Source organism: Buceros rhinoceros, unplaced genomic scaffold, assembly GCF_000710305.1.
Source record: "Buceros rhinoceros silvestris isolate BGI_N320 unplaced genomic scaffold, ASM71030v1 scaffold14417, whole genome shotgun sequence".
In the NCBI taxonomy this organism is placed as follows: Eukaryota; Metazoa; Chordata; class Aves; order Bucerotiformes; family Bucerotidae; genus Buceros; species Buceros rhinoceros.
In genome coordinates, this window is record NW_010422860.1 from 8,794 (window position 1) to 32,287 (window position 23,494).

Consider the following 23,494-nt stretch of genomic DNA (forward strand, 5'->3'; position numbering starts at 1 on the left):
TAGGGCTCGGAGACTATAGAAATAACTGTCAAATGAGGGGAGGAAAAAGCTCAGAATCCGCAAGATGATATAGTGGGCTCAACCCTCTTCATCATCTGCCAGTGTTCCGCCTGCCAAATTCACAAGGTATGAAGAACATGGTCACTGAACATGTGTGTGAGCACTAGGTATTGCGTAAGGATCGCAGAGACCACCAATCAGAAAACGGCACGTTGCCTAAGCAGCCACACGGCTTTTGCACATGCAGTTCCGTGTTCCGGGCACATGCTGTAGCCGTGCTTTACACACTTGTTCAAGGATATTTAAATAACCAATGGAAAATACCGGGCACACGCACGCAGGCGCGTTTGTGTCAGACAAGGGAACGGTTCCGCTTCACGAGCAGAGATAATGAAGTATTGCACATCACATTTACCGACGTTATCCTCACTCACTCGAGTCACGGGGTTCTACAGGACGTACAAGACGCGGCAGACAGTTACTCATATCTACGTTCACCACTTAGACATACATTTGAGACAATTTTGCCCGTTGCCTGTAAGAATTCAGCTGAATATCTGGCACTTAATGAGCCACAACGTCATATTTCTAGTATCTTAGGAAATGTCATGAGGAAACGTTAGGGTATTACTTGTATTCATTTACTGAGTCAGTTTGTCGAGCACCAGCATTTACAACTCTCGCTTGCTTCAGATGGTAGAAATATGACAATGTGTCGGAGAGCTGATGGAAGTAAGGGGAAATTGTATTTATTCTCTGTTATAAGATTAGTTCTAGAAAAAAGGCACCATGAAGGAAAGACAAATTTTTAAACACATACAAGGGGAGAGATTTATTGCTCATGGTGACACATAAATCAGCCAGTGACTGTGATACACAAGCATGATGAGACAAGCCCAATTTGTATCCTTCTCCACCTTTTACTAGCCATCCTAAATATTTTTTTTCCCCTGGGGAATTATCTTACTCTGTTTGAATAATTGGTTTAAGCTTTGAAATCCTTCTGGGGCTCGGTTTATCCGCGTACAAACCTCCCATTGACTTGGGCAGCAGCCCCTCGCCTAAACTGACGGCAGCTGTGGACTTCATCATGCTGCTGCAATTCACTTGAAGAAAAGTGGTCTTCGTAAAACATACAGCGAGCTGATATAGAGCTTTTTATCTTCTTAAAATCTCTATTAATCAATTTTCTAATACCCTGTATTCTGATACAATCAAGTCATCAAAATGACTTAAATTTCTTCAGAAACAGGTATTGAACTGGGTGTTTGTGTCTATTGCACCTGGGGAAATGATGTTGAGCCTCAGAAGTAAAATGACCAAGATGAGGTAGACCATTTAATCTGGCGAAGGGTTGATTTTGAACGCGGTGCTGTAAAAACTTTCTTAAATTCTGTGACTGTGTTTGTGTGTATATTTTATTGTCATTATGTTAATTTTTTATAACTAAAATTACCAATTAAACTGCAAATTATTGTTTACATGGTAGCTGCTGATCTTCATGATATTAATTCTTCCATTGATAAAGCAGGCGATGATGTAATTTTATGGACTGACCTGTTTCCTTGCAGCTGTAGAGCCGTGCCAGCGCGAGGGCTAAGGCAAGGCTCTCCAGACCCGCAAGTGAGGTGTTGCTGCACGTTCACTGACGTGGAATCACTGGCCAGAACCTTCAGCAGTGGATACTTTCTGCAAGGTATGAAGGAAATTGTGCTCGTAGTTGCCGCAATGTCTGTCCTATCAGAGACTGATATTCATGGTAGAGCTTTCAAAATGGAGCGTGCTGAGTTTGCAAGGTGGCTGATACTGATTATTTAGCAAAAGTGATAGGGAATACAGTAATTTAGCTCATTCACCTGCTTAAAGGCCACTGGACAGAGGCTTTCTTGACCTACTCAGTAAAAATTAATTTCATTTCTGATGTTAACTTGCTGTTGGCTTATGGATTTTAAGCCTCTTGCTGGAGAAAAATGTGTGCAGGATTAAGGTCAGAATTGATAGCGAGTTTTTTTGCCAATCAAAGGATAAATGTGAAGCATTTGAAACCAATAGTCTGAATATAATTTGAAGAGTTTATGAGGACGATACAGTTCCTTGATGCAAGTTGGTTTAGAAATTGATTATTCCTAAAAATCAGAGACAACAGAACTGACAACAGATTAATTATTGCCCTTGGTATGCTACATCTTCATTAATAAGGAAACACTTGAAAATCTGTGTCATTTCCTAGCGTTTTCACTGAATTAAGAGAAAAGTCACTGAAAATTACCCAGGAAGTGATTCTCCGTGAGTGGCTGGAGGATGGCTCCAGCATCACATGTCTACGTGAAGCCCTCTCCCAGCTGTGGCTGTTCTTACAGAGAACAAAAGGGGGTTTACACAAATCAAGATGCTGTGGTGGCGTCTGGGGAAGTGTGGCATGTGGGATTGTCCTGGTCTGGAAAATTTTAGTGGTATTTAGGCCTCTGGTAGCCGCAGGCTGAACTGAAGGCGCGGTGGATGTTAATCCATTGCTGTGCGTAGCTGCAATGGAGAGCTGTAAAGATCTCTGCTGAAACCTCCCGAGATTCACACGTTCAGATGTGGATGGAGGTTATTGGTTGCAGTTTAATGGTGAGGAAGGGGTCTAATGTTTTTGCTTCACTTGCTTTGGAAACTGTACTTTTAAACTCAGCTTTAGGCTCACCTTGACTTTGAATAACATATCTGTAGGGGGGAAAAATAGCACCTCAGATAAAGAGGGTTTTTTTCCCCTGGGCACAAGACTCAATTCTGCACCTTTGAGCAAAATTCATCATTTTATAGCTCAAATACACTGGAAGGGAGGCAGGAAGTATCCTGGCCCTTCCATCCTGACTACCATTTTTATTTTTTGGAAATTGAATGAGAAAACTAATGGGATTCTTCAGAAATCGCTTAAAAACTTAGAGAAGACATGTCTGAATCCAGCCGATAGTGTACTTCAAAAATGATTTTTCTCTTCCTCCAATTCTACAGCATTGTTCTGAAAGTATGTCTCACAAGAGGCTGAAAGCTATGTTGGACGCTGTATGAGTATCTAGGTAAAGATTTTTCTATTAAGCTTTTCCTGTGAAGAGCTCTTCTGTACAGGACCTACTCAAGCAGCTGGGCTGGGGCGGGTTTTGTAAAGCGGGGTTGGCAGCTCCATCAAAGGGAGTGTTACCTGCAGCCAGTGAAAAATAAAGCACAAATATCCTCATGCAGCTTTTTAGAACAAGCTTATGATGTCACCAGTTTGCTCCCATTCTTTTCATGAGTCCTGCTGCTGAGGACCAGCTTTTTACCCTCCCTGTATGTGTCACTGCTGATGGAAATCAATGGGAGGTTTGTATCTGCGCAGCCGGCAGGACCGTGGATCAATAGCACTCTGTCAGCCGGGGGCAGGAGGTGCAAAGCCGCCTGCCTCCCTTAGGTGTTACGTGGGCAAGTGGAAGGGCACGGGCTGGGCTTCAACCTGTCCGCGACTGCCTCCCAAAACCGTGACAGCTGAGGATAGCTACGAGGGATAGGCCAGTTACTGTTGTTTCCCATTTATGGTTTAATGCGTCTTGTGTGTCCCGTTACCAGGCTCCTCAGTCGTTCAGCTGCAATATATTCCGATTGTGCGATTCGCTCGTGAGGGCGGAGGAATTGATGGAGCTTCTTTTGAGGATCTTGTTTATGATGTCTTTCCACGTCTTCTTGTACTGATGCCGTAGCAAAGAGTACACAAAAGGGTCTGAAACAACTTTGCTGTAAGCCAAGCACTTGGAAATGATTCCCCAGTGGGAATTGATGTGGACCACAGAGGATAATTCAACAAGTCTGTGGAAAAAAGGAATGTTGAAAGCATAAATATTCATATTAAACTCATGGAGAAACAGCACAACTGCAAGCCAGTGATCCCCTCAACCCACCAATTTATTCCCAGGCAAGAAACCAGAAGAAAGGAGAGCTGTGCCCATGGAGATGTGAATGTAGTCCTCCCCTTATACAATTCTGAGACTGCAAATGTAAACTTGAGGTCTGTTTCCCACGGACAGGACTGCACAGCTCCTATCAGAGTGTCTTAACCTCCAAACTTCAAGGCATGAACTACTTGACTGTACATTTACTGAGGCTGGAGTGGACTTTGGATGTGTTGCCTCCTAAAAGGTTCTCTTGATCATTCACCTCAATAAATGTTGAAGAATTAAATGCAAAATGGAATAGCTCCATCAGGATGTGAGGCAGGCTTCAGAAGAGCCTGTTTGTTTGTTATTGGAATACACCTTCCGGTGTATTAAAATAAACTACTGCGTCCAAATCTCTGATGTAGACCTGGGTTTTCAACTCCCGTGGCTCACTCGGGCCATCAAGATGCTTGATAAAGGGGCACCCCCACTCTCTCTAACCCAGGCTTACTTTTACGCTCTGCTGAACGCCATGTTTGGGGTCACGCTCTGTGGTAAGCAGGTCAGCACTTCACAGGAAGTTTACTGCTGGTGAAAAATACCATGCAGCATCTACCTGTAAAATTGTTTCCTGCATAACACTCCTCAGCCATTACACTTGCAGTCTCCGTGCCAAAACTCATCCAGATGGACAACGTGTGTTACTTTCCTTGGGGTTTTTTACTCCTAATAAGATCTCTTGTTACACAGTAACGTTTCGCTTCAATTTTTTTCTTCATTTAGTGCTTTTGGTTTGTGCATTTTTTAGCAGTGTGTGTCATAAGATCATGTTTCTGGCAGCTGAAGTTTATCACAGACTTAATATAGATCTAAAGGGAATTAAAGGAATATAATCTCCTAAGAAATGTTTCCTGGTGACTCTGTCACCATCAGATCCATCATGCATAGGAAATTTAACACAAGTATTGTAAAAAATTATTTCTGCACAGCCTAACTTAATTTTCTAAATATTGATGCAAAACCGTACTTTGAGCACTAAAGTTTGAGATTGGGACACAAAGTGCCATTGCTTGGTCTCATGGGAGTCACGTTCCCCTAACATCAATTTCTAGGCTGAGCTCGTGGTTCTGGGTCCCCTCTAGAGTATCGGAGAAACCACCTCACGGGTGCTATCGAGCTTTCTTAGTCAGTCTACCTCCCAGAGGGAGAATTTGATGCCTTTAAACAGTTTGTCTGAGTAAAACTAAGTCCTTCCTTTCCAAGGAAGGAAAATTCATCTTTCGGAGGTGACGTAATGTATCTTGAGTTTAGAAACAGGTCAGTTTAAAGGCTGAACATATATGTTTGCAAAATCTAGGAAGGCAAAATTTTAACTCATTAGAGGAGGGAGGAAGGAAGGGAAGAGCTTTATATACTCCTCACACCTACAGCAGTGCGGACAGTTCACTCTGTATGCGACAGGGTATTTTTGGCAGTGGAATATTGGTAACTCCACAAGGTGTTCTTTCCCCATGTGTTTGAGCAGCACTGAAGGTCAGTTCTATTCGATATGTCTCTACAACTGTTGTGAAACTATTGATTTTTCTAGAGGACAAACATCCACATGTGCTGCTAGAGAGCCCCACTACGCAATGGCAGATTAGAGCCTGGCTGAAACCGTTGTCAGCCGCAGGTGCTCTTACACCTGCCTGGAAAATGCCTGTTGCTGATGTTCCTTCAGACACAGCACCATCTCCAAGGAGCATTGCGAAGTGTGGTTTCTGCAGCAGCGATGACAATAGCGTTGGTTCTGCAAACAGTTTAGAACTGAGGATTCTTTTCCTCAGACATCTCATTCTCGTTCCATAAACTTTGGCTACATCATGTTGTTTAAAATAGTGCTGGCAGATTGCATGGTCATCTGCCAAATGCCAAATGACTGGCATGGTCCAGTCATTTGAGTACAAAAACGGGACTAAGGTGCCTCAATTTGTTACACCACTGCCTACGAGCTTTTGTCTTCTCTCCCCATTCTGGTTTGCCTAGACTGCAAACTCCAGGGCAAAAGCTCTGTCTCTTCCTGGGTACGTGTGCTGGGCTTAGCACCGTGGGTCTGCAGCCAGCGCTGGGGCTTTAGCCACTGTCCCGGTGTTGGTGATTCTGATACTGAGCGTAGTTTTGTGTGCTTTGTGCCAGCAATTCCACCACTTTGTGTATCACATCCATCAGAAGTCACCTGCACCTGTACTGTGATGTTTTTGGGGTGATGACATTAGCCAAAATACTCTTAGGGCTCACAGATACCACATCTGAGGTGACCAGGCTGTGCCCCATGAAAATCCTTGTGCATCGCTCTTGCCCCTCCACTGGAGCCACGTGGCTCAGCTGGACACCGCAGAGCAGCTTTGAGATACTGAAGAGCTGCTGCCTGTCCCATTTCTCCTTTCACCTTGACTAAACAGATGCTGTTCTTTCCACCTCTCCTTGTCCCTCATGTTTGATATCTTTCTTACAGAGCAGGATCCAAACTCAGGCGTGATTATCATCTACTCAAGATGCCAGGGTGTCTCATCTGGTGTATTCTCGTGTTTGATAAAATGTAGCTCATGACGCCCACTTTAATATGCTCTAGAATGAGAATTGACTGTTTGAAGGTAATCATCTACGGAGTCATATTAACTTTATAATCTACCACGAGCCGTCCTTCTTCTTGTGATTCTCCACATATTTGATGCTTCCTTTGCATTTTGAATTTCATCGTGTTGAATTTCATCTGGTTGATTTACTTTTACGGAATGCTTTACAGATGTGAATTTGATTAAGTTTAATTGAATTCAGGGGACGCCTTGAATGATCAAAATATGATAAATTTGGGTCTGAGTCTCTGTCCGTCGGCTCTACAGGATGCCAACCCTCTCCACTTAAAGTGTATCAAATCGGCACTTCAGGGTTGTAGACCTAGACTTGCTAATTTTACCTTCATCGACTGATCAGCTAGAAAGCCTATACTTTTATCCATAGAATTTAAAATATTTTCTTTTATTATCTTCCCCAGGAGTCTTTGATATTTACAGATTTTGCAATTCTTGTGTATTATTTTTTACAGTAAGTCACAGCTGCAGATACCAAGCAGCAAACACAGAAACGCAGGCACAGCCTAAGCTCTGCAATTCCAATTAAATGTCAGTCTTGCAAAGCGGATCACGGACTTTATTGCCTTTGAAAGGGGTTTGTTTCTCATTTCTGAGGGAAATTATATGCATAGCTTCAATTTTCATGAAAAGTTTCAGCCAAAAAGAAGACATTTTCAGTGAAGGAGCATTAATATTTCAGTGCTAACGGTAAATTAAATTCTACAGTATCAACTATGTAATTCCCTGTCTTGCTTTAATTAGCCACTCTTCTACTGTCTGGTCTTCGATACCTTTTTATGTCAAAGCTATAAGCTGTTTTCTGCGATATCTTGTTAATATTTTAGAAACTTATAATTCTGTAGCATGTGCCGTGTCTGATGGCTGTCCAATTATTTTATTTCGCTATCAGTAAACAAATGAGAATGCTGTGTTGAGGAGTAAGACCTTGATCTTTTACAGAACTCACTAAAACCCCTTTATATACATGTGCAGTTTATCGCTTTTTACTGAACGTGTAAACATCCAGACGTCGGCTGCTACAACGGCAACTTATCTCTCTCTTGTGTGTTGCTTAAACCTGAGAACTCAACTGAGTTATGGAGAAAGTCGAATAGATCAGAGTCTCAAACAAGCTGAAACCTCTTGTTGTTCAGGAGAGGAACTAAGCTGGCTCTGCATTTTGGAGCTGGTAGCTGATGAAGTTGTCACAAGAACAAATTCAGTCCTTTCCCCAGCGCTTTGGATCAGCTCTTTGAGCCTGCATTCCTGACATTCCTGGTTGTGTCTAATTTTTTTTTTTTTTTTTAACAGAAGCTCAGTCTGGTGGGGGTTGGAAGGGACATCTGGGGATCATGTGGTTCAACCCTCCTGCTAGAGCAGGGTCACCCAGAGCAGGGTGCCCAGGGTGGCATCCTGGTGGGTTTGGGATCTCTCCAGAGCAGGAGACTCCACAGCCTCTCTGGGCAGCCGGGGCCAGGGCTCTGCCACCCCCGTAGCAAAGAAGTTTCTCCTCATGGTCAGGTGGAACTTCCTTAGTTCCAGTTTGTGCCTGTTGCCCCTTGTCCTGTCACTGGACACCACTGGGAAGAGTCTGGCCCCATCCTCCTGACACCCCTGTAGCTGTTGATCCCATTGATGAGGTGGCCTTTCCTCCGCACAGAGACGCTCCAGCCCCCTCATTAGCTTTGCAGCCTCCACCTGACTCTCTCCAATAGCTCCTTGTCTCTCTTGAACTGTGGAGCCCAGAACTGGACACAGTAGTCCAGACGTGGCCTCATCAGGGCAGAGTAGAGAGTGAGGATCACCTCCCTCAACCTGCTGGCCACACTCTTCTTAATACACCCCAGGATATAACTGGCCTTCATGGCCACCAGGGCACCTTGCTGGCTAATGGTTAGCTTGTTACCCACCAGGTCTCCCCGGTCCCCTCTTCATCTTCAGAGCCTCCACTGAACTCTCTCCAGTAGCTCCTTGTCTCTCTTGATACAGGGAGCCCAGATCTGGACTCAGTACTGCAGATGTAGCTTCACTAGGGCAGAGAAGAGGGGAAAGAGATACTCCCTCGTCCTGCTGGTCACACTCTTCTTAATGCACCCAGAGAGACCACTGGCCTCCGGTCATTGCTGGCTCACAGGGATGTTACTGCCCACCAGCACTCCCAGGTCCTCTCTGCAGAGCCGCCTTCCAGCAGGTCACCCCTGCCCTGTACTGGTGCAGGGGGTTGTTCCTCCCCAGGGGCAGGACCCTACGCTTGCCCTCGTGGACCGTTCGGCTCCCCCCTGCCCAGCCGGCTCCCCTCTGCCCAGCTCTCCCGCCTGTCCAGGCCTCGCTGAACGGCGGCGCAGCCTGACGGTGCGTCAGCCGCTGCTCCCAGCTCTGCATCGGCAGCGAACTGGCTGAGGGGACACGCTGTCCCTTCACCCGGGTCACTGATGACTGTGTTGAACCAAGCTGGACCCCGTGCCGACCCCTGGAGAGTCACACTTTCCATAGCATCAGAATCAGCTCCTAGCTGTTTTCTTGTGTTAATGACAGGAATAAGCTGACCATGTGTTTCAGCTTGATGTCAATGTTGGGTTTACTTTATTTTCACTTTATTGTGAGTTAGACAGAGTCTTTTGTACATTTTTTGCTAGTGGAAAAAGCCCTGTTTTAATGATTGCTTCTCGGCACAAAGGTGACATCTGATATGATGGTAGCAAGCAGCACTGTCCAGCTTGTACCAAGATGTTTCTCAGTCCAGGAGGAAAATACCTCCTAGGCTTTAAATAAAGACTGGAAGGTTACCTTCTTTGAATATGTCAACCTAGGATTGCACAAGAAAATCATGCATTTTTAGGCACAGATGGGCAAGAACAGAACTTCCAGAGGAATTCTCAACTTGCTTGTCTCCTCAAGCGGGATCTGCACGCAGAGGGCAGGCAACCACTTCAGAAACACTGTTTGCATACCCCTTGTGCCCCAGAGATGATACAAGAGAGTGTTAATCTTCTTCTGCCTGTTTTACCATCCTCCTCTGTAATTTGAGGGCTTGGGGCTATGAACTTCTTTCTGATATTACTTCAGGATTTTTAATTTAAAGCAAATTTCCTCACACATCGACAGGACTTAATAACTTACATGAGCAAAGTCCTGTATTTCGGTATGAAATGCCTGGAGTTGGAAATTCATATTAGAAATTGCTATGACTTATTTTAATTTTTCTTATGAAAAAGCTCCTTGGAGAAAACAGGGTTTGAACAATGTTATTTTATCGCATAATGATAAATATAGTGAAAGAAGAGATGTGTACTAACAGAATTTTACAAACCAAGAAACACACTATGCCTGGAAATGTATAATAAGGTGTTACACATCTGTCCTACTGGTACCTTGGAAACACTGAATCAAGCAGAATCCAATTCCACTGACACACTGCTTAAGGTCAGCCCCTGAACTAATTAGAAGGGTGTTTTCTTGACAAAAGAGGTGCCCAATCTTAATTTTGCCTTAATGCAATCTGAAACCCCCTGGTTTACCCAGAGAAGAATTTATCTGGCTGGGGTTATAAGCACGACTCCTTGCCTGGTTCGTGGAACTGCTAGAGACAACTATTTGGGCTTAGTGTGGAAGCAGAAAGATGTTGTCACAGTAAAACCTTGTGTCATAGTAAAACCTTTCAGGCCTCAATTCATGAAGTACTTACTTAAAAGCTTAATTAAAGCATATTGCTGGTCAGAGCTGCCTGTCCAAACGAGAGGCTGAGCAATACACTCGTTGTGTTATCTTCTGTTCACTGCCTTCAAACGTGATTGATTGATTGATAGCCTCTATCTTGTGAAAGCAAAGCGCTGGGCATAGTCCAGAAAATAATACTTGCTCCCATGATTCAGCTCAAAAGCCTCCCAGTCCCCCTGCCTTCAACCCCCACAGCTGTACGGCGAGGCACCGGGACGCACAGTAGCGCACGGCCTTGGACACAGTGTTTGGCAAGGTTTCGAGGAGGATTCAGGTGGCTGTGGAGGGAATTCCCTGTAGCCCGTTGTGCAGCGACCCCCCTAGACGTGTCAGAACTGAAAAGGCCGGGAAAGTGATAGCCTTTACCCCAGCTGGGCAGCGCCCAACCCTTCCTGCGTTCTGCAGGCGTGCAAGACCCTACGTCTTGACTCTTCTCATATTGCTCCCTGTGGCAAAGCTGTTAGTCCTCAACAGACTGAAGACTCGGGAGAACATTGAAGTGGTCCTTGTAGGGACTAAATGGAGGAGGATCAGGACTTTTCTAACCCCTCTTCTGTATCTTAGAGCTACAAGGATGCATAGGGTTAAGAGGGTGTGGGGAGGTGGTGCCTGAGTGCTGGGCTGAGATGCCCATGGAGAAGCACAAGAATACTTCTGACACTCCTGGTTAGAGCACTCCGTCAGTCACGATGGAGCTGCAAGATATTCCATGACTGCAACAACTTTCATTAAGTTCAGAGACCAAACACAAACTGAGATTTAACCATTTGTAATGAGACAAATACTCTAGTAGCTCTTGTATCGTGACCGTAAAATCAATGATGTAACATGCAGGTTTCACTAAGAGACTGCAAGACCTTCTTGTGAATTGTTGTGTTAGAAAGAGAAATTCAGGATATTACACTGAAGTGGAAAATCTTGCCCATACTCAGTCTTGATTCAGCTTTTTCAGTGATTTTTTATGATGGATCTGAGTTTGAAGTCAGCCCAAGAGATTCCTAGGAGATACTTTAAAGTTGTTTTTTTTTTTCTTTTTCCACGTAGCAGCATTTTCCAGAGTCTTTTAATAAGGAATGAAAGTTATAAATTGCCTTCAACAACTAGATAACAGTTTTTTGAATATACTTATTTTTTAATACTTGTTGTTTCATAGGAGGAATTTTGTGTTTCCCACAGGAGTCCTTTCCAGAGATAAGCTGGTAGATAGACAGACATCTCTCCATAAATCACAGGAACCTTTTTCTATGTATGAGCCAGAATGGCTGTGACGTTTGATGTTTATGACTAATAAACTCTATCCAGTCAGACAAAACTATTGTTTAAGTCTGTGGACCACATCCTCACCTCAGCTGGATCTAGTTGGATGGACTTTTACAGTCTGACCTATCCAGACAAGTGCCTTCCCCTGCAGATCACCCCCTGAACCAAGGAGGCCATCTGAGGAGGAGGTGACTACTTGACCTGAAAGAAGTCTGCAGAACCCTGTGGACTGACTTCCTAAACCACTCCCACGCATCCAGCTTCTCGACTGGGATGGCTGAACAAAGGGTGGCCCACAGGCTGCACTGGGGTTGTAGTGGGTGGGCACGGGGACTTTGTACATCCTTTTTTTAGCTCAGTAATTGCAATCTTTGCCGTAGGAGGGGAACCTGCACACGTTTGTCACAGGAGACTTGACTCAATTCCTGCTTCACCCTTCTCTGAGGTAAGAGTGCATCTCAGTAAACTTCCGCGGTAGGTTGGTTCACACTTACCTTGTAATTACATAAGGTGCAAAACAAAGTATAAAGGTACCAATAAAGGTACTTATTTTCTTGGTAGCTCGCTGCCTCCGTCTCTTTTGTTCTTCTAGACAACGCTCTCTTACGCTGTGTGACATTCAACACAAACAAGAACAAGAATCATAATATCAGGCAGCAGATTTGAACGGCTTTACTTACGGAATGATGGAAATCAACCCTTCTAAGTGCTGTATTCACATAAAACCAGCGCACCTGGTGTTGCCTTGTATGGGACAACACCAGGTTTTCATGCATTGTATGACCATCTTAGCCTCCAAGAAGAGTTACTGAGAAATACATGATTATATGTCTATACGCACACCCACACCCCCGTTGTATCAATGTATATACAGCCAAACTGGTGGGTTCAGCCTTGGATGCCGTTGCCGCTCCTTTTTGGATGACTCTAAGATGTACTTGCTGGCCAGAGTTTGCCTCATGATATTCAGAGATGCAGAAGATATCCCGGCTGGGGGGTTAGGCAGCCTGCTGCTTCCCTGGAAACAGCAACCCCAACACCACAGTCTTACACAGGAGAACCTTCCCAGCAAGATAAGCAATAAACCACACTAAAATCACCGTGGGGGAAAAATGCACTCTGAACATCCAGCCCAGCGTTGAGGCAGTCCCTGTATCCCACAGCGGAGAACTGTGTGGCCCTAAATCTTCCAGCTCTGCACAGCCGCCGTGCTGAACGCTCTGCAAAGCCAGGAATTACATAACAAACCCACAACACTGTGATGTTCAGACTCCTCACCTCAAGCCAGCCTTGCTCCCGACTAAACAAACACAGATTAGTCACACCCCGGTTTTTCTCCCTGCCTGTGGCAATTTAGGACAAGAGCTTCTCCTCTGAGTTTTCCAGTGAGTTTCCCACTTGAGTTTCCCCGTGCCAGTCCCCAGAGCAGCTACCATGGTGGTAGAATGAACAAAGTACTGGAGGAAGAGGTTTTTCTGCTTGGAATAACAAATCGTCTCGCTCATAAAGAATGAAAACCCATCCAGAAGTGTTACATGTTCTGGGGAGCTGTCCTGTGAGGAAAGGCTGAGAGAACTGGCTGTGTTCAGCTGGGAGAGCAGAAGGCTCAGGGGAGACCTTCTCACCATGTTCCAGTGTTTAAAGGGTGGCTACAAAGATGGAAACTCCCTTTTTACAAAGAGTCACATGGAAAAAAAGAGTGATGGGTACAAGTTCCTCCTGGGGACATTCTGATGGACACAAGAGGAAAATTTTTCACGTTGAGAACAATCAGCCATTGGGATAATCTCCCCAGGGAAGTGGGGGAGTCCTCAGCGTTGGACTCGGTTAAGATCCATCTGGACAGAGGACTGGGCCAGCTTGTCTAGAACATGTTTTTGCCAGAAAAGGTTGGACCAGATGATCCTCCAGGCCCCTTCCAACCTGGTAAATGATGATTCTATGAGTCCATGTTCTATGTCTGAATTATCTGCAGTGAGAAATAACAGCTGAGAAGGAAAACACCCTCCATCTTTTTAAGGGAACATCTGTGCTTTCAGTTCTGCAAGAGCTGGAGAACTTGAAGTGTTTTTAGGTGCAGATGGATGATCTTAAATGTTCAGCATCTTCGCTTAAGACCTGTGTTGGTAAATTCCTAGTATCCCAGGCACATAGCAATATAGGGAAGAAATCTCCAAAGTAGGTTCAAGTAGGGTGTTTTTAGGGTGCATTTTTTGTCTCTAACAGTTTCCCCAGTTGCATCTTTTCCTTACTGGCACATACAAAACTGTCTTTGACTCCTGGACCTCACACGTGACTTGGGAAGATCCGATAGATGTCAACCAATTTATCTGTTCAGCCTTTCCAGATGTAGCTAATACATACCTCATCCCAGAGGAAGGTATTTTATCTCACTTCTGCATATAGGCAATGTACACAGATCAGTATTTTGGTATTTGCACCCACTTTCATGCACTAAGATAAGAACACATATGCAAGTTCCAGTAGTGACACTAGTAACACTAATGGATTATTGGCTAAGCTTTTGTTTAAAGATTTTAATATCCTGGAAAATCTGAAGAAATACCCTTTTGAAGGTTTGGTATTTTAAACAAAGTTTATGAGACACTGGACCTTAAGCTGTGTAGAGCTGGATACACCAACATGATAGTATAGATGATCTGGGAGAAGAAACACAGGGGTTAAGCTCAGAAGTGAAGTCTTGCACAAACCTCTCACAGTACATAAGAGATCTTGGTCTTAAGAACAAAGTCAGGAAAAAGCAGTATCCAGTAAAAATGCCTACACTAACTTGAGAAGACACGTGCCCTAAACATTCGCCCCGTTTTGTGTGGTACTGAGGGGTTTCCTTTGTGCTCGTCTGGAATGATCTTCAGAAGATCACCAGCGTCTCTCCAAGTCACAGGTCATAAAGCCATCTGTCATAGTGTCTGCCGCTAGACCCCCGTGCGGGTGCATTCTGACTCACAGGAAGCAGAAAATGGTCTGTACCTATTTCTCAGCGTTGAAACTAGAGTGTGCAAAGAGCCAGAGAAGTCAGGGTCATCTCAGGAGGGATTACAAACTTTGTTCTCTCCTGTGCACCCTCCCAGCGGCCATGTCTATGCTGTCAGGTGCTGTAGGAGATGCTGAAATTGCTGGTATATAAACCCCTTCTGGTGCTCAGACGTTGCCTTTGTTATGCCGGAGCTTTATGAGCATCACCGACAGCTCCTGGAGACCCACAGCCTTCCTGCGGCTCGCACAGCAGGGGAAGCAGTGCGAGGTCCGACCCTTTCAGCGGCAGTAGCTGTCACCAGTTAAGGCAGCACCACCATAGGTCAAATCAGCCACCGTTCCTGTGGTCTAGAAAAGAAGCTAGAAGTCTCCTCTCTTAGAGAGAGGCATTAGAATAACCCGATGAGAGATAAAGAAGAGTTACTAACACAGGTTACTCGCAGCAAAGTGCCTGCTCAACTCGAAGGAGGTATCATTCCCACAGCCCCACCGAATCCATCCCTCGGTGAGATGATTACAAACTGCAGGAACACCCCTCAACTGACCTAGACCAGAAGAAATGCAGAGGAGGGTAAATACCGCTGAGATTTTTGCCTTTTTTCTACACTCTGCTGTGCAGTCCAGGCATACTTTAAGCGTTAGGTGTAACGGTGGGCTTACAGCACTGCCCAGGGAGTAACCACCGCATCTCACAGTGCCTGCGAGACCAGCCCAGGCACGGTTTAGCCACCAGACAGCACGTAGGGCAGAAGGGTGTGTTTTCCTCTGAGTGACTTGGGGGATAAGGGAAGATTTATACACGTGTTTCTCAAGAAGAGTAACAGGACTTGCCCAACATTCTGCTCCACATTCCTGGTCAAGAGACAGATCAAACAGCTTAACTGGAGAATTTTAAGCTAGTAAATGTTTCTGTTCCTCTAAGAGTGTTGTCCTGCCCTGCTCCTTTCAGAGTTATTTGCCTTAGGCTTAGGAATCCCCAAAATATGACCTTTGTTTTGAGGACAGCCACATGTGCTCCCAGTCGTGCAGCTCTGCTCCTGGCTGGCTGCAAATGCAGAGAGCAAAGGACAGCAAGGAGGGTCTGGTGCGGGACTGTCCTCTCTGATGGTTCTTGGCTTTCCTCTCTTCCAGGCAGATTCCTTCCCCGTATCAGACACGTCCCTGCACTGCCAGCTGCCCACATTTTTCTAAAAGACATTTCCCTTCCCTTCAGTCTCTGACAGAGACAGTCTGAACCGTAAGATTCTGTCTCTGACTGTCTCCCAGACAGCGCAGACATCCCTCACGGCTCCTGTCACCCTACCTAGCCAAACCATTTTCTCCCTTTTTTCCAGCAAACCCATCAGACCCTTCCCTTTCCAGTCACCTGCTCCAGCCACACTAAGCCCTGGGACAAACTGATTTCTTCCACTGTCACCAGTGCCTGTAGTTTCACCTTTGCAGAGCTCACTCGTTGATTCTGCCACCCCACCCCAGTCATAGCTGGGTCTTAGCCCCACCCACCCTGCCTCACCAGAGCCCCTCAGCCAGGACATGCTGATCCATCAGCCCCTCAGCTGTGTAGGTGCATTTCTCAAATCCCCATTTCCCCGTCAGATCACTCTGGCTTCTGCTGCTCCCTTCTCACCAGCCTGGTCCCACATCCTTCCATCTGTGCCTGTTCTGGTCCTCTCCGTTCCCTCCTCTCCACTTCTCGTGGGCAGAGCCATTGCATACTCACAGCATACACTGACATCCACCTCCTCTGTGCACCGGGCACCTTCCCCGGCTCCTCACCAGGAACACTGCCTGCCCAGTATCACCCTTGGACTTCCATCCAGCAAGGCTTTCTCTCCTTCAGCTTCCCCACTGACCCAGAAAAAGCGAGAATATCTCCCACCCTCTCTCCTCCAGCCACCTCTGCATCCCTTTCAAATCCAGACACAGACTGTTCACACAAGGTTTATGATTCCTAATCGTTCATATAGATCTATATAGTTCATAATCCCTGACACGCCTCTTTTGCACAGCATCCCAGCACACATCCAGCCCTGTTTGGTGCTTGCCTTCAAGCCCAGTTTCCTCCCAGCTCCCAGACTTTTCTCCTCCTGTGTCTAGGCTTAAGGGGCTTGCTTAAAGCCTCTCATTTGAGATGAACGTTATACATCCCTTACTTGTCATACTGACGTTGCTGCTGAAGTCTCTCTCACTTGGATTTAATTATGGCCATTCAAGCATATGCATTTTGCAGCTGTTATTCCCTTACAATTCTGCCTTCAGGAAAGATAAAGTTACAGAGAGCACAGCAAAAGGGAAACTATCAGGCACCGAGCTCCCCTTCTGAACTCCCACTGCAGGGACATGTGCAGCCTCAGCCTGCTCTTCCTCAGGGATGCTGGGCTGACAGTGCCAAAAAATGCCAATCTACTGACCATTAAACCCACCTTTCAAGACAAAGGGCAGTGGTCTGATCGCTGTCCCAAAGGGAAGTGCATGCTCAGCCAAAACCGCCTGTTTCTTTGCTCTCGATCCCAAAACAAACCCTTAAGCATAACAGAACAAAAGAGTTGCTTTTGCCATTGCAAAAATAAACACAAATAAAAAGAAAACATGCAGAATAGGAACTGGCAAGAAGGATGCTTATCTCTCCCCACCCCATCCCCTGCCACGATACAGATCAGACCGTACTCAACACGACACTGAACCCCATCCTGGCTCCCTCTGCGGTGAACAGCCTCACTTGCTGAGCGCACGGGCACCTTACCTGGGGTGGATGTCCACGAGCAGCACCAGAGTCTGCATAGTGATCACGTCAATCCGCTTACAGTGAAACCGTGCCACCTTCAGCACTTTTAGATATGTGAAACACAGGATTATAAGAGAGAGGAGGAAGCTGAGGGTGTGAAAAACCCCTGTGAAAATCACAAACTGTGTCCTATCCTCCGGTCTCTTGTTGTACAGGGTGCAGGAGGCATAGAGGTGGTGGAAACCCACCCAGGAGAGAGAAGCCGCCACTATCGGGAAGGACACCGAGTGTAACCACGTGTAGCTCAGTATGAGAGCAGCATCTCTGTACCTCATCTTGGAGTGATAACTTAGAGGGAAGACCACAGCAATCCACCTGTCAATGCTCAGAGCTGCCATGCTCAGCATGGAGTTCGTGGTCAGAAAAGTCTCCAGAAAGCCCGCAATGTGGCAGATCAGATCTCCTCCCGGTTGACTCTTGTAGATGATCCCAGCCAAGGTCAGGGGCATGTTCGAAACAGTCATCAACAGGTTGCAGAAGGTGAGGTTGAGGATGAACAATCCCGGCACCTGCTTGCGGATGTCAGCGCTGTACAGGAAGCACATCAGCACCAGCACGTTGGCCAGCAGGGCCACGAGCATCAGCACCACCACCACGAAAGCCAGGATCACCTCCCAGATGCTCATGGTGCGTCCAGTCACAGGAGGGACATCTCTGAAACTGCGCCGCGCCGGCACCCGGGGAACATGGTGCGAGGCGCGCTCACCTCGCCCTCCTCCCCAGCCTGCTCGCACTCTTGCATGCCCTCCGTATTTTTAGAAGAGCTGCAGTTTTTTTCTCCAACCTCCCCCTCCTCGCTGCTCCTTTCCACGTCAACGCTTTCCGAGACGTGCACAAAAGCACTGGGAATGCCCATCAAATAGTGAGGAGGGCTTAAAAAATATCAGCAGGACTGAACCACTGTCTCCATTCGGTCCCTTCGAAGGAGAGCGGCTTATTCTGAGAAACTGCTCTCCTGAGATCCCTAATTATCAGCCCCAAGCTCGCAAGCTATTCAGCGAGTGAATTGTGCTCTCTTTCTCTCTTGCTTTCTGCCTCTCTCTCTCTCTCTCTCTTGCTCTTTCTCTCCCCTCCCCTCTCCTCCAACCCTCACTCCCTTCCAGGCTGAATGTAACCTGCTTTTTATGATCACAGATAAAAACCCCATTAATGGATTAAAGCATGCACACTGCTGGTGATTCGCAAACGTGATTATGTCATTCCCCACTCCACAACCCCTCCCCTCCTCCTTGTGATTGTCACTAGACTTTCCTCAAGAGAAATCCCATGCTTTCATTTAATTGATTTAGCCATTAATTTGCAAACAGCCATGTAACCGAATTCCTGCACTCCAGCGTCTTTCCTATATGTCGGTGCATCGCTTTCACAGTGGCTGCTTGCTCACAGCCGGGGCAAGGGCTCTCTTTTTTCTTCATTAGCTGTGCTCCTAAAGATGGGGGAAAACGGATGTGTTCTGCTACTTCTCTGGAGCTGTCATTAGGTACCCGAATTGTTTTACTGCTCTGGTTTAGCACTTTGCAGTCCCGCATCTCCAAGCACGATGCCTAGGAGGAAAATGATTGCCTCGCCCCCTCCTTTAAAAGCAGGGAAAGCAAAGCCCCGAATGCCACTGTCACATGCCCAAGGTCATAGAGCAGGTGAGTGGCAGCGAGAGCAACGTGCTGCCCCTTTCACTATTTTGTCAGGTTTTCTCCCCTTCAACAGCCTTTGCATCTTCCTAATCGAAGCCTCCCTCCCTGTGAGGGTGAGCACGCTGCGAGATCCAAACCAAGCTGCGGAAATAGGGATGAGTCCGTATTGTGCATAATTAGGTGTTAAAATTAAGTTTGTTTTAAGGGACGGAGTGGGAACTGTTTCCTGATTGCCTTTCCTGTCTCTTTAAACCAGTTTTAATCGGGGATGCTGAGAGTTCACGAGCGATCGGGGCAGCACTCTGATGGAGACAGCCAAGCTTTAATCTCTGCACAATAAGAAGGCAAAGGATACCCTGCAGCACTGTTATTGTGGCTTGGTAAGTGCCGCTGCACGTGTGCGAGAACTCGATGCTCAGGCGGATTTTTCCCCTGTGCTCGCAGCGCTTGCCGGAGCCGTGCACGCTGGATTTACAGCAGCTCTTCACTGCAGACACTCGGGCTCATCCTCTCAGCAGCTGAGCTGTCACCTCGCATGGTGTCAGAGCTGGCATGTTGTAGGAAGGCCCTTCCACTTTGATTTTGTTTTGTTTTCTTAAACCGGGCTTTAAAGGGCTAATAGACACAGAAGACTCACTGAAGAGAGCTGGGGCTCTCCAGGATGGTTTAACTGGGCACTAGGTCCTCCACAAACACACTCGGCAGGGGAGGAGCAGCTCAGGGTGCAGAGTCCAGGTCTATCCACGAACCTTGTGAGCCCCCTGTCTCCAGAACACCAGCACGTGTCCTCACACTGGGTGGATGAGGAGTCGGACGTCAGTGTCTTTTCCTGAGGCAGTGATCCAAAGCCAGGTGAGAAAAGCCTAAAGGTGACCCACTATCTAAATAAGAGGGCTCTTTGTCCCCTTAGGAGAGGTAGGCTAACGAAATGAGGAAGAAATGCAGATCTTGCTGGCACCAGAACAGGGTGTCCATGTTACAGGACCTACCATGATGCCAGCTTAAAGCTCAGCAAGCCAAGACAGCTGTAGGCCCTCAGGAAGAAGCCAGGTGAATTGGGAGGCACTGAGAAGAAAAACTGGGGAGTTTCTAAAGCTGTGGCAACACTTGCTGGGAAACTAGGAAGGGAAAACCCAGTGACGCATGAGAGGCAGGTACTCTACAACAGTGGTAGGGGGAAACTTCATACCCATTTGGTGTCAAGGTGACACCTGATGACTCCCTCCCACGCTCAGCCTCAGCTCACATCAATCTTTCAAGGCTTTCAGCTGCAAAAATCATCCAAGCCCCACCAGCACAGGTGATTTAGCAGTTTATCTTGCCTAGCAATGCCCGAGACTATGGCTTTGTCAGGATGGCTTCCTAAAGGGGTGTGCTGTTTGCTGAGCTGTGGGGCCTCCTGGATTCAAAAGCACTGCTTGTGAGTAATTTCCTGGTGTGACAGTGTGTCTGGAATTGGTGTCAGGTCTGGGTGGACGAGGAAGGAGAAAATTTGCACCTGGAGAGAAAGGATTAGGGACTACAGTCAAGAAAGGAGAATTGTCTCAAGGTGATGGATCAATGTGAGATAATGGCAGGGGATGGTTCAGCGAAGCAGTGAGGGAATAGGAAAAGTCAGATTTGGGGGTGTCATGGGATAGACACTGCAGTGGACCTGTTGTGAAGGGGCCACTGTGGAAGTGATGTGGAGACAAAGGGTAGTGGTGGGAATAACTTGAAGGACAGGAGCGGTCAGCAGGGCTGTGGACTGGTGCTGCTGGCTCTCTTTACTGGGGAGTGGAGAGGCGTACAGGAGTGGATAGCTGCAGGACAGTCAAGAAGAGATGCGCTGTATTCTCTGCAGGGTGTCTGAGCTGCTCCTTCCTCCCCTCCCCTCACTCCTCCTCAGCCCCTTCCCCCCCAGAGTTGGGTAGGGTGCTGCTACCACTCCCATCAGAGTGGGAAGGTTAAATTAAAGCGGCAAGTTTGGCACGTACTTCTGAAATTGTTGCAAAGCATTTCTAGTCCGAGGCTTCACACCTCACTGATTGCTTTGCCTTTTTCTTTTGTCAAGCCACGCTGCGTTGTACAAGTTTCTTGGGTAAAGAAAACATTGCTAACGGTAAGGCTAAATTCCCAGCGTTTACAGGAAAAAATGGAGCAGCTAAAAAGGGCTTAAATTTACTAAGTGAAAAGGTTTTCTAGATTTCAGGAGAAAGCTGAAGTTTTCTCCTGATGACCGATGAGTATCTGTAAGTATGTCCAACTCTAAAGGCCCAAGTAATTTACATAATTGATTCCCTTGTTGGTAATTCTCGCAGCTGATGACATTTACTGGATGCATCAGGATTTATTTATCCTGCTTACTTAAAAGAGCATGATGGACCCATCGAATAGCTTCATTTTACACAAATCAGGAGAAAGAATGTGCTGGGCATGTTTTATCACCGTAGAGGGAATTAATGCGTTGCCTGTGAGTCCCTAAAGGCAGGGACCGGCAGTTGGGTTTGTAATGTGTCAATGACAGTCTACAATAAACACTGCTACTAAAGATCGGTTCTCAGCAGTGAACTCAGACAGTGCTAGGTCTGGGTTTAGAAGATCGGTAGACCTTTGGCATTTGCCATCATCAAGCGCAGAAAACCACGGAACATCTACTGTACTTAAGATATATCAAATGCGGAGGTGACTCCGTGAAGCAGCATGGCCCAGCAGATAGAGCAATGGGCTGGTAACCAAGTGACCCGAGTCCTGCGTGACCATGGGGACATCAGCCCACCAAACCTCTCCCACTTCTGTTTTGTCCCATAAATTCGCAGGGACAAAGGCAGGGAATCTGTACACAGCGAGGCCCTGATCCTGAGCCTTCTCTAAATGAAATGATGAATTTTACCCACAAATGGCCGGTTCTAGAAGGATCATGCAAATCTCTTGCTGTGGACTGGTGACCTACGCACCACGTGCATACCAGTTCACCCTGACAGAGGTATGATTTGTACTGGTAGTGCACCAAACAGGAGGACTATTGAAACCATATGAAACTCCTCCAGAGAAGAGAGTCATTTCTTAGTAAGCATGCAGAAAATTTTATTACATTTTTATCTATATTGGGCAATGGACAAAGCCATGAAGCTGGTTAAATCTTCGATATTTTGGGTTGATGTTTCAATTTCAAAAGTTCTACAAGACGTGGATGGAAGATCTGTCTTTGCTGGGGTGTTCGTGAAGGGAAGAACTTTCTCGGCATGTTATCCCACTGAGACGATGAGACGGGTACTCGGGATAAATGAAATTGTTGAAGTTACGTCCTAAACATCCTAGATAGGAGGCAATTCTGATGATCTGGCTAAAACGTTATAAGAGAGACTAAGAGACTCATTTCATAGGAAACTAATGTTTAAGGCTTTATAGCACTGAGAAAACTACTAGGAAATTTGACCTGAAAGTTTATTTCAGATCTGGTGCATTGCTTCTGCACTGAAATTTATAACTCTCCAATTTTTCTCTGTCAAAATTGGGGAATCTCAGTTTTAAGCTTTCACTGCGCTTCCCTTCTCTCGTTGTATCACCTTCCTCCTTTGATCAGCAGTGTACAAACTTTACAGGACTTTAGTAACAGGAGTATTGACACATGGAAGAGGTTGTTTCTCCTTTATCTGTGCCTTAGCCTGTTCAAAGACAACCAATTTCCCTCAGGAAGCCAGTGTGCCTGCAGACAGCCCACGGGTATTGCCTCTTGCCTCCATCAGCCTCAATTTTTTTCCTTCACGGCTGTTTGGAGAGCTTGTAATACATTCATGAACTGTAGAACTGGGTCGTTTCACTTTATTGTCAATTAAACTCAGTTTTAGTAACAGCGATGTCTTTAGTCTGATTATCTGAAGGTCAAGTGTCACACTGGAAAAAACAGAGTATTATCCTCTTTTATGTGTGATAATGGCTCGTGAAATCATCATTCTGCCGGATCGATGGCAAAGTCTCGCTGACTCCAGCCGTCACCAGGGATGTACAGTACAGATAACACGAGTAATGACTCGTGTAAAGGTTGGTTGTAGACAGACTTAAGGGGGCAGCTGGCCCTGGTAGCTCATTGCTCCATTAACAACATCAGATACAGCAGAGAACACTTTCTCTTCTGTGTCTGCATGATCATAACTTTTAATTCACTGCACAGCAAGGGATCCCAGCCTTCGGTGGCCGCGCCAGGACAGCGGCTCATGAAGAGAAGGCACAAGGAAGGCTTTTAAGCACTTGTGTAAGTTGACTTTGGTTTGTCGTCAGCCCAGCACTATGCAGAACCCTGGCAAGGTTGCTTGGTGGAGAGGGAAGCCTCAGCTCTGTCCCACGCAGGCCCTGGCTGGCAGGGTGTCACAGTGCAGAGGTACCTGCCACACCTTCTCTGTCACCTTCACTGACCAAAATTTATTCTACTTCAGCCCCCACTCTTCCTAGCCCCAAATAACTGGCATCACGCAGTGGTTTCTTGCCTGGTTCCTTGCTCTCCAGCAAGTGCCTTGTGTTGCACTCAGCGAATGCCACATGGTACACTGGGACTTACTGGGTGTTACTGGCCAGCCAGATTGTTTCCCATGGGCTGCTGCTTTGGGGAACTGTGGAGAG

The 23,494-nt window shown here is 46.4% G+C and overlaps 1 protein-coding gene across 1 annotated transcript; it reads right to left on the reverse strand.

Annotated features, from left to right (window-relative positions):
* Positions 1-3,593: 3,593 nt before the first annotated feature.
* On the reverse strand, positions 3,594-17,890 carry GPR26 (G protein-coupled receptor 26). Its single transcript, XM_010140211.1, has 3 exons — positions 17,223-17,890; positions 11,977-12,090; positions 3,594-3,825 (listed from the first exon to the last, which is right to left on the reverse strand). Exons 1-3 carry the CDS (start codon positions 17,888-17,890, stop codon positions 3,594-3,596), a joined length of 1,014 nt encoding a protein of 337 aa, XP_010138513.1.
* Positions 17,891-23,494: the final 5,604 nt, after the last annotated feature.